The following is a 10994-nucleotide window of genomic DNA, read 5'->3' as shown; positions in this document are numbered from 1 at the left end:
ATGGTGAGATTTTCATGGATGAAGATGCGTGTGGACTTGAGCTTTGATCTGGCGGCATAGATGCGCGATCTGGGACCATAGATGGCAAACTTGGTGATGATGGGACGAGGTAGAGCATGGCCATTCCTGTCTAGTCTGCCCTTCTCGCCAATCCTGTGAGACCTGTCGATGTCCTGAGGCTGGACTTCAACTCCCAGTTGATCCTTTGCGAGTTTGCTGACCAGCTCATCTGTGCTTTCATGTGGGTTTTCCTTGATCCCATGGATGACCAGACAGTTACGCCTGGAGTATTGCTCCAGTTCTTCAACACGAGCCTCAGCATTGCACAGCTTGCTCTCAAGTTGCTTGATTCTGGCGTCTCTTTTTTCTAATTCCAGCATGAAGCAGTCGTGTAGCGCCGGTCCTAGGGCAGGGGCGAGGCGATTTTCGACAAGTCGTTTGTCCGTGAATGCCTGGATAATCGCCTCAACAATAGATCCAATGTCCACTTTGGTGTCAAGTTCCGGTTGACCGCCCACGGGCAAGCCATCTGAGGGGCAGCTTTTTGAGTCGTCGAGTACCTCCCCTGCGGGTCGGGCTTGCTTCTTTCCAGCTACCGTTGGTGGATTTCCCCTGGTGTTGACCATTTTGGGAAGCGTTTAAAAGCAGTCGAAATGTCACAGAAATTACTTCCAGTCGAGTCTGTCAAGTGCCGTACTCTTTCCTGAGTATGCAGGCTTGGCTCTAGTAGTGAATATATGGCTATCCGTACTCCTTCGAGAATATGAAAATTGGCAAAATTGCAGAGAAAATCAAGCAATTAAATGACACTAACTCATCAAATGGTACTGAAGGAATAATGGCTGCTTTTCAAAAGTGGTGACAAACCATTTTTATTTTCATTTTTTTTGTAATACATCTGTACCTTCAATCTAACAATGAGAATCTTAACCGTATTGCCTATACAACAGTTAAGTCAGGTATGAGAAAAAACAACAACAATGGCATTGCAACTGATTGACAAATTGCCCTACATCGACGAATTTCATGAATTTGGACAGTGGTATTGTAAAAGATTCTTAAAGTCCTCTCAGGTAATACATGTATATTGATCTTACTCTACACATGACATCTACACTGATTTGAGAACCTTGTCGGTAACAGATTGTATAATAATTTTTTTTCCAAGTCAGATGCTCATCAACAATAACTCCTAGGAATTGAACACACTCGATCGCTATACGAGCAGCGTTAGGTCCCCAAACATATTACTAGTACATGTAACAGTATTATGTATCAATATTGTTCGGAATGATTTTACACTTTCATGGGAGCTTTGATAACCCATAGAGTTCAACGCAACTGTCAATTGGCCTATTATCATCAATAAAAAATGCAACGCTATGGGCACGGCTTGGGTTTGTCAATGCCAAGGTCACAATAGGACGATCAAACTGTTTACAGACGGAATATGATGATTTCAGCTTTTCAGCTGCATTGAGGTTTTGGTGGACTTTGCTCATTGGCTCAGAGTCGGTCCCCACAGAACAGAGAGCCCTCGCGATGAGATTCCGAAAGACCTTACACACTTCATATTGTACTCCCACCTATTGGAATAGCAGCTGTTTGTACAATGTATCAGTACAACTTGTATTTCATGGACGACTCTAGTGATCTGACATGTCTTCCTACGTTATCCGGAGAGCGAAGAAGTGCGACCTCGGCCCATTAATGCGTCTCGTGAGCGAACTCGGGGACCATGAGCAATCGAAGGCAACGATCACGGAAGACGGTTAGGAGAAGTATACTGTCATGATACACCGTGTATTGTTTTTTGTTCATATTTTAGGCTGCTACTCCTAACATTTGACTGCTGTTCTCGTTCTCAATCGTTGTACGAAACATTGATGGAGATATCATACGAAACGTATACTGCATAGATAGTACTGTATATATCCAAACCGTATTATATGCTACATATATTTTGCATCTACACATAACGTGAACTGTACCTGCTGATAACCTAAATGTCTAAACTTGAACCCAGTACTGCGCAGGGACGGACTGAGTGGGGATGGGTCACGTCTCAAGATGTACGTCGTGGAATACTTCCCATCGTGTGATACGAAGGAGGCCGGGCAGCAGGGCGAGGGAAGCGTGGTGGGCTTTGGTGCAGTGCATGATATGTACAATATTCTCCACGGTCCCATTGCCTTCCTCTGCGGGTTGTACGTGGATGAAGATCACAGAGGTACTGAGAATTGATCACTGTCTGCAGAATGTTGATTATGGATGAATTTCGACGGTGCGTCCCCCCCCCCCCTTCTCACATTGTGGTCGCTCGTAGAAAATGCGCTACCCAACTTCCTCCGAACACAGAAATTCTAAATGGCCTATATGATGGCACATCCATGAATTGCACTCCACTGGCGTCACACCGGCAAAACATGCCGACACCAGTTAACCGTAAACGGTGCCTTTGAGTGATTGCCAGTTCGACTTTATACGAAAATTTAGAGAACTCCTTTTCTTTATGCGAAAACGTTTGACATCATTACCCTTTCTGCGCCTACCTTCATCCTTGATATTGCTCGATACTCTTTTGTATATAGGAAGATGCTGTAGTACCTGTGTCACGTGTTATATCTCCAATAGGGCAGTTCAGCCTTTAGTCACATCGCATTTGTATTTTTTTTCAACTGTGTGACAAATATGTCACCCATTATGTATTCATGTTTTTGTAGGAAATGTATGAAAAAAGGGGGAAATCGCCTTTAAGATGTGCTTCCCATTTGCTATCTGATGTGATTGGTAAAGTCTGTGTATACATGGATCTTGTTATTGTTGATTGTATGATCGTGTGATGGCTTACAAATCGTTGTAAATGTTTCTTTCTCTATTTCCTTTCAGGGAAAAAACTCGGCAAAGCTTTGATGAAAGCTGCAGCGAAAGTAGGTCGCATGGAGAAGTATTATATATTATGTAGTATTGATATATTGTATGAAACTAAAAAAAAAACATACGTATAGTCCAAATTTGTGTTTGAACGTAAATAAGTCTTTAACAGAAACTTGAGAATGAAGTCAAACAATATTCCCCTCCAAAGGAAAAGAAATGATGTCATACATTGGCTCACCCCCCCCCTTCCCCCCCCCCCCAAAAAAAAAAAAAGAGAGAGAGAAATGTATGATATTTTGACATCAAACATGCTTTCTTGGAGCGGTAACATATGCATATAATGCCGATTAAGCAAAACAATAATTGCGTCTTTTTTTGTTTAGATTCAGAATTCTGCTTTTAATAATTTGTGCATAAGAATATGACAATCATGACTATTACCTGTTCGTTTATTTATTCTTTTTAGCACATTATCGCTTGTTCCTCGTGTACTCTGCGATAAATTATGTGAACTTGGTGTGCCCTCCTACAGGACTGCGTGGACTGTGGTTACGGGAGTATGGACTGGGACATTCTTTCCGAGGATGCAGGCACCAAAGCATTCTACACGGGAATCGGCGCCAGAGATCTCACGGATTCACTCGGCCGCGATTACATGCGATTTTTCCTTCCGGATATGCAGAAATTCACCTCTGACATGAACGTGATTAGTCGAGGTGACGCAAAAATAAGTATAGAACTGTGAGTCAACAAAATATGTAGGAAAGTTGTTCAGGTTAAGGAGTTCTCTACCTCTTCTTCTCATTCATTTGTTAGTGTGATGCGATAGTGTACATCACGTCACAGTTAGTGTGATTTGATGATTTGATACTGAAGGAATTTTCATCCCAGTGTGGGTGAGTTAAAAGCACAATGTTTGCCCCATTTAGCTAAATAATCGCAGGAAATACAAAAGTATGCAAATGTTAGGACCTAAATGCATTTTGACTCGATTATGTTGAATCATGATTATAATACCCTCAACATCACTTCTGTGGCGAAACGAATACCTTAACATATAGGCCTAGTTTGTAGTTATTTTTCTACTATTTCTTCAGATTATTTGGATACGCCCTAAAAAAAAAAAACAAAAAAAAAAACCAAAAACTTCCAAACAATATACTGCTCGTGACCTCATCTGTCAATCATTGCTAAAGTACTAATATGATTACCAAAAGACATTAGAAAGCACCTTCCCCGAGACCGAGCATAATAAGTGTATTTTTCTGCAATGCCTTTTGTTAGCCACATTAGTAACATGCAAACATGAAAGTTATGCTCAGTCGAGTGAAAGGTTCATTCCAATGTCTTGTAAAACCTATTACATGTACATGTAGTACTTTAAGAGCAAAAATCTACAGGTGAGGTCACTAGCACAGACTGCACAGTATTGGTTTGAAAGGTGTTATTCTTTTTTTGTAGGCGTGTACTAGTAATCTGATGAAAAATGGTATCTTGCCAATGATCCTGGAAGGGAATACATGTACAGGTAGTACGAAAAGAAGGACTACAATTTTCTCAGCATGACAATGAAAATTTTATCACAGTCGATGCAAAATAAGGTATCTACGACATTTTGAATTTTGAATATGCAGATAGTGAAGTGATGATGTCATCCCCTTGCCATAAAATAATAGATTGTACATACAATTTTAAAATTTCAATTTTTTCATTCAAACGCTATTACGCCCCAGTCTCTAAACCTGAAGTTATTCAACCAGGAATAACTCCATGTGATACACTTAAAATGAATCCATGCCCATGGAGACTCGTGTTGTATACATAGGGCATGATATCTTACCACTGGTGTGGCCTATGTTTTTTTCCGTCGGTCCAGAGAATGTTTGGCTATTCACAAACAAAATCATGAATCAGCATAATTTGCTGTATAAAGAATTTTGGCTGTAGGCCTATATTCTATTCATGATAAAATGAACAATTAAGATTGGAAGTTACAATGGCATGCCCATGTGTGTGAAACATGGCTTTTTTGTGGGGAATTATACAGTGCTCAAAAGGCCAACCCTGAAAGGACTATATTTAGCGGAATAAAAAGTTCAAGGTTAGTGTCAGACTCAACATGGAGTAAACGATGCTTACGTAACACGTTGAGCCTCAGTATAAGAGGCAGAGCGAGAAGAAGACGGCTCAAAACTGTGGTGATGTAAAAAAAAAAATAATGAGATGGTCTCACGACTCAGCACCTTAGGTAAGACTGGAGTGAGATTGTAGTAAACATTAGAGGAAAGAAATGACAATTACATCATAATTGTCCCCTGGCTTCTTTCGGACAGGTCAGAGTCAGTCACAACATGACTGTGATGTCACGTCTAAAGTTTATCAATGAAGCATAACATTAACACTCATAGGAAGCACATATTTCTTCTCGTTTTACAGGAAAAGAATGGAATTTAGGACGACTTACATTGCAATTCAATGATAGGAAAACATCTGTTATGTTTTGAAAAACAGTGGCGTTGGTATACTTTGCAGGTAATGTGCTACCGAATAAGACGAAGAACGGAGACAAACGTGTGTTTATAAGTTTATGTCGTCAAGATAAAACGACACTACGTATGCTTACAAGAGTGAATTTCTTGATAAAGCGACATTATCATGAATGTGAAGGTGTAAGTTGACATGATCAATGGACTGGGAAATCAATGAGAATGTCTTTAAATTCTTTACATCTGAAAGAGAAACCAATAAAAGAAGTAAACGTGAGGCAAAAAGTACGTGTGAAAGGTTTTATTGGTTTTGTGTGTTTGAAGTACAAGGCCGAACTATAAGGATAACAACTTGTGTGTGTGTGTGTGTGTGTGTGTGTGTGTGTGTGTGTGTCTGAATTTCATGTGGTTTGGTACCTACAGTGAAACATATGTTTACGGCATGGCTTCAATCATCATTACTGTCATTATACTATTGTTTGCTGAAAGCGTCGATATCTAATGATTAATGTACCGCCTTACGACTGAGTGCCGCTAACACGTTGCGAATTTCACGCGACATCTGCTATCATTTGCATGCAACTCTCGGCATGGCTTCGTATGTGATCCGCCGTGGTCGCCTGGAAGATGTCGACTCTTTGCTTGGTCTCATCGTCAAACTGCAGGCAGACTTTCACCGGGACGGGCAGCCCAATATCACGGAAGAGGGTGAGTCCCTTGTCGTCTGTAATATGGGGTTAACGTAAAAAATGTCTATACACGTAATATTGACACGAGTTTGTTGATCGAGTAGGCCTATACATAACGTGGATTAGATCCATACCGCTCGGGAACCAAGACCCCCAACGGCCTCTAAAACTTGACACTCTATCATGAACTTGGGCCTACTAGCTTGTTTTCGTAAGACAATAACCAAAACAGAGTGTTTACACTTTATAATTTCCAAACGACATGAAAAAGCAAAGGAGTCCCATTTTTCCCATTCAATTTGTCGAAGATTCGTGTATTTGCGTCTGATGGTCAAATATTCTCTCTCTCTCTCTCTCTCTCTCTCTCCCTCCCTGATATTTACAGCCTTCACTTTCGTCAGGTTCATTTGGTTTAGTCCTTGTTATTTTTCAGGATTACCCGATTAGGTCCTACTCCCATACTATAAGTGTTAAAACAAAGTACAAAACAAAACTAACATCAATAGGGGAAGATGGTTATAATGTGGGTTTATGCATCTTGCGAGGATATTTTCTGTTCAGGTATCAACAATTATTTTGCTTAAATGCCCTTACATATTTTGCTGCGACATTTCTGCTAGAAGAATGACATGACTTTTATCTGTTTATCAGAAAATCTATTAAAATGTATAACATATTACAATGTATTCTGTTTACACACATATACACGCATAATCAAATTATGAGATTGATCGAAAAACGAATTCATAAGTTGAGATATTTGCCACTTAAGCTGCTAAAAAAAAGAAAATACAAGGAAATATGGAATATTTTTATCGTAACTTACACAATATAATTATGTACATGTATATACATGTATTATTCTATTCCATGTAATCTTACAAGTGGGGTATCACTAAGATGTTGCGCCCCCCTCTGGATCCGCCACTGATATACATCGATTTTAGGTTTAGGAAAAGCTTATTTTTGTATTTGTTATGTGTATTGTGTACAGTTGCAGTGTGATATACATGTCCTCGTAATGCACCCGAAGAAATCGTGTAGGGGCACTTAATCGTGATAATATATAGCCTGTTGGAAAGACTTACGTTATGGGATGAACCGACTTGTAACATAGCAAACGTAACAAATATTTTCCTCCCTCAAGCGATTTTTATTCATTTTTTTTTTTACTCCCGAGATCTAGCAGAGACAAAGTTTGTACATCTGTTCATCCCGTATTGCCTTCCTCGTATCCAGCTCTGCGAAGAGATGCCTTTAGCGGAGAAGAAGCTTCGTTGAGATTTTACGTGGCGGAAGTCCTCCCTACGAGTGATGAGAAAGACGCGGGAAGCGTAGTCGGGTTTGCCGCGACCCACAACTTTTACTCCCTGTGGAAAGGGCGTGCGTTGTATTTGTGCGGTCTCTTCATAGAAGAGAATTATAGAGGTATGTCGATATCTCGAAAGCTGGTGTATGGATTTCAAGAATAAATCCACTCCAGAATTCATCAATTTCATAAGAAAGACAAAAAACCTCTACAGAATAATGTGAGAATGATCAAAATCGGATAAGAAATAAGGAAGTTACTTTTTTATTTGACATTCTGAAACTTCAAAACTTTTTGGAAAATACGTCTAGACCAATCGTATGAATATTTAAATCAGCAAATTGATGTCATGCTCTCACAATGTTTTATTCACTTCATATACAGAAATGAAAAAAAAAATCTTTTATTTCAGGTGTATGAATATAAAAACTTGCCTCAAAACCACGGAAACAAATAAGAAGAAATGTTAATTCTGATTTTTTTTTTTTTTGGGGGGGGGGTGGTGTGGGATGCTTCTACCTGTAATAGCAAAAAACATTTCTGAATTTCAATTGTTTATTTTATTTATTTCTAATATTTTGTCAGTGTGGCCCATTCACTTGTAAGTAGTGGTCTTCCATGGGCCCCTGAATGACATTTATATACATTATGTGCATTAAATATCAAAATGTATACAACTTACTATTTAACATGCATGAAAAATTGTGAGGGAATGACATATCATCAACTCGCTCATTTTGAATATTCATTAGGACTGCCCCCCCCCCCCCCAAAAAAAAAAAAAAAAACGTGCTTCCAAAGAAAATGTGAGATTTGAAAATGTCATATATTCCTTATTTCTTATCTGAAGATCGCCTTTTTTTTAACGTTCTATGGGGATTTTCTTTTCTCTCTTTCATTTACATTTTACATTTACATTTATTTATTGGGTAGATTTGTTCTTTAAAAATATCTTTCATGATCCAGGAGACCAGATTACTAGTTCAAGTTAATGGATAGTCTTCTCAGGGGAATTCCTCCTGGGCTAGCTGTCTGGAATTGTCAGTAATTGTGTCAGGTTCTGCCAGCTGCTTTACCACTTTTGCAACATTATACATTATATGCAGAAGTTAATAAGTATTCTTTTTTTTTAACTCAAGGTTATCTTTTCAATAGATTTCTCATGAAATGATTCGATCATTCTAAACACATTTAGGAGTGAATACAATCTGAATCTATACTCAAGATGCAGATCTGTAGCTGTAAAGATATTTTTTTAGCTTTTGAGGGAAATATGGACATTCAAGACACGGTTACATGATGAACTGTCGTTTACATATCCACAGTAGCTTTGTGGTGCTTATATTCCCAGTCTCTTTGACAATGATTATTTGACAAATCAATATCTGTATAAAAATTAATTATTAATGATTAATCAATACAATTTTCATCAAGATAATTATGAAAGTGATGTGGTTATAAGCTAAGATATCAATAACTTGATAATTCATTTTTGAAGTTTATAACAGAGACACACATTTAGTCAAGTATTATATGTATAGGCTTATGCGCGCAAGATAATACCTCAAATTGGATATCTATATCTCCTTTTTTTTCCGAGCCAACACACGTTTCTACACTGCAAAAATTTCGGTGTTAAATATTGTCACATTGAAAATGCATTTCCAGGTTGTTTCATGTACAACACCTATCGGTCATTCAACTAGACAAACATGTTTACGGGTAGGGATAACGAGACAAAAAGTGCGAGTGAGTGAGCGAGAGAGAAAGCGAGAGTGAGAGAGAGAAAGTGCTAGGACAGGTGTGAATGTTTTACAAGTCGCGCCATCGATGACCGAGAGGAGTTCATTTATTTTTGCATGTCAATTAATGTAGAAAGAAAAGACAGGAAATAGCTCCAGTTCCGGGAGAGTGCGGTATAGGTGTTTTCGTTCAAGTCCTTTTAGTTGTATCAAATATTCCAAATGCCTCGAAAAGGAGTGTCGTAGTCGAGTAGCAATTTAACAGTAGAGTTGGATCTTTTCGTGGCAGACACCATTTTGATTTCACCGAGAGAACATTGAGTTAGCTCCGTGATGGCAGAAAACCAACCTGCCACACCCAGGCGCCAGTTGGCAAGATAATTTTGTGTCTAAGCCCAATTTCGGTTGCGGCCAGGAGCCGTCCGTCCACCTTACCGTCAGCCTGTATACTGGCTGATTTGAGTTCAGATTTTGTTTGCTGCCAGAAGGCGTATTCCAACAGCCTTTGCAGCCTTCCAGTAGCCAAGAAGAAGAGGCATTTGGTTATATTACACCGGTCATTGGTAAGTTAAATTGCGATTTGATTTCTGCTTTGTCGTGTAAAAGGATGTGAATGTGTTTCAGGGCACCACATATAGCCCCGGAGAACCCCGTGAATAAGTGATAAAGTATATTATAATGGTGTACAGTTTTTGAAAACGATGCGGTGATGTTTGATAAGCTATGCACTGTTATATTTCCAATGTTTGAAACATTTCATTATGTGAATTTTGTATGTTAATTGGATAATAATGCAGTTCTCAAATTTTCACTGTGATGTCAGGATTGTAAGCTGATAATGTTTTTGTGTGTGTGGTTAGAACACACCCCATTGGTATATGTTGCATTTAAATAATTTTGTAGATGGCGCCGAGGCCGAGGTCGAATCTACTCCCAGGCCGACGCATTCGCAGCAGAGCGACTGTGCCCGCCCCTCGCTAGGGAGAACTTTTGACGCCAATGAATACGGAACGCGGGTCCCTCGCGAGACTTTGGAGCTGGAACAGCAACCTCGCATACAAGGACGCTCCACCCACGAATCAGTTATGTTCTGGAAGCGAATAGTTTGACACTTAAGGTGACTCTGTGGACAACGCAGGTGAGCGATGAACCTGGCGGGTGCATGACACCCTGTTGATATGATTGGTTATGACGAGGAAGTGTCGCCGAAGTAGAGAGGTGAAGGTCATGTTAAATTGGTAAAAGGATGAATATGATGTGCACATAATTCGAATGTTGGTATTTATACACTCCATGATAGTTGCGGGTTAACACAGAACCCGGATGTAAACGGAGGCAGTGTAATTGAAGGCAAGTGTTATAACCGCGGTAAACCGTCGTGCGTGCAGGCTGGTCATCTCAGGATCAGCACTACGGTGGTGTGAACCATATAGTGTTGCGCTTGATAGCAGATAGTGTATTGTCAGGGATAACGAATTAATAGTGAAGCTGTTATAATTATTCTGAAGACGTGTCAAGCCAAAAGTACAGGTGGAACCGGACCAAGACAGGGTCCCGTTCACATGGTTGTCGAATATAAGAGTATTGTAATTTAATTTACCTCACTCAGAATTTTGATTTTGCATTTTATGTTGGTCACAACTCCTTGATTTCAGTCTTGTAAATATTCTACAAATGGTTTATTAAATTGTACATTAAAGTGAATGGCACGAGTGTGATTGAGTATTATTTAAGTCCGCCCATGTGACATTTTCTGGGGGCTTGTCCGGGAATATAACTCGTGCCATTCGAAGTCACATGGGTATATAAACGGAGAAAACAGAGTAAAGAAAAAGGTTGAGGAAAACTTGTGATTTTTTTTGTTTCCTCTACATTTGTATGTATGTACTAT

The 10994-nt window shown here is 39.4% G+C and overlaps 2 protein-coding genes across 2 annotated transcripts; both read left to right on the top strand.

Moving 5' to 3' along the window:
• The first annotated feature begins 1529 nt into the window (after positions 1–1529).
• On the top strand, positions 1530–5636 carry LOC139709345 (thialysine N-epsilon-acetyltransferase-like). Its single transcript, XM_071621298.1, has 4 exons — positions 1530–1771; positions 2027–2230; positions 2890–2930; positions 3410–5636. The coding sequence occupies exons 1-4, from the start codon at positions 1660–1662 to the stop codon at positions 3620–3622; spliced, it is 570 nt and encodes a 189-aa protein (XP_071477399.1). The 5' UTR covers positions 1530–1659; the 3' UTR covers positions 3623–5636.
• Positions 5637–5953: 317 nt separating this feature from the next.
• Positions 5954–7524, top strand: LOC139709329 (thialysine N-epsilon-acetyltransferase-like). Its single transcript, XM_071621284.1, has 2 exons — positions 5954–6071; positions 7292–7524. Exons 1-2 carry the CDS (start codon positions 5954–5956, stop codon positions 7522–7524), a joined length of 351 nt encoding a protein of 116 aa, XP_071477385.1.
• Positions 7525–10994: the final 3470 nt, after the last annotated feature.

Source organism: Diadema antillarum, unplaced genomic scaffold (assembly GCF_040938485.1).
Source record: "Diadema antillarum isolate AM-2024a unplaced genomic scaffold, OU_Dant_1.0 seq00001426_RagTag, whole genome shotgun sequence".
Classification (NCBI taxonomy): domain Eukaryota; kingdom Metazoa; phylum Echinodermata; class Echinoidea; order Diadematoida; family Diadematidae; genus Diadema; species Diadema antillarum.
Note: the sequence above shows the minus strand (reverse complement) of the source record. Positions and strands in the feature narration are given on the sequence as shown.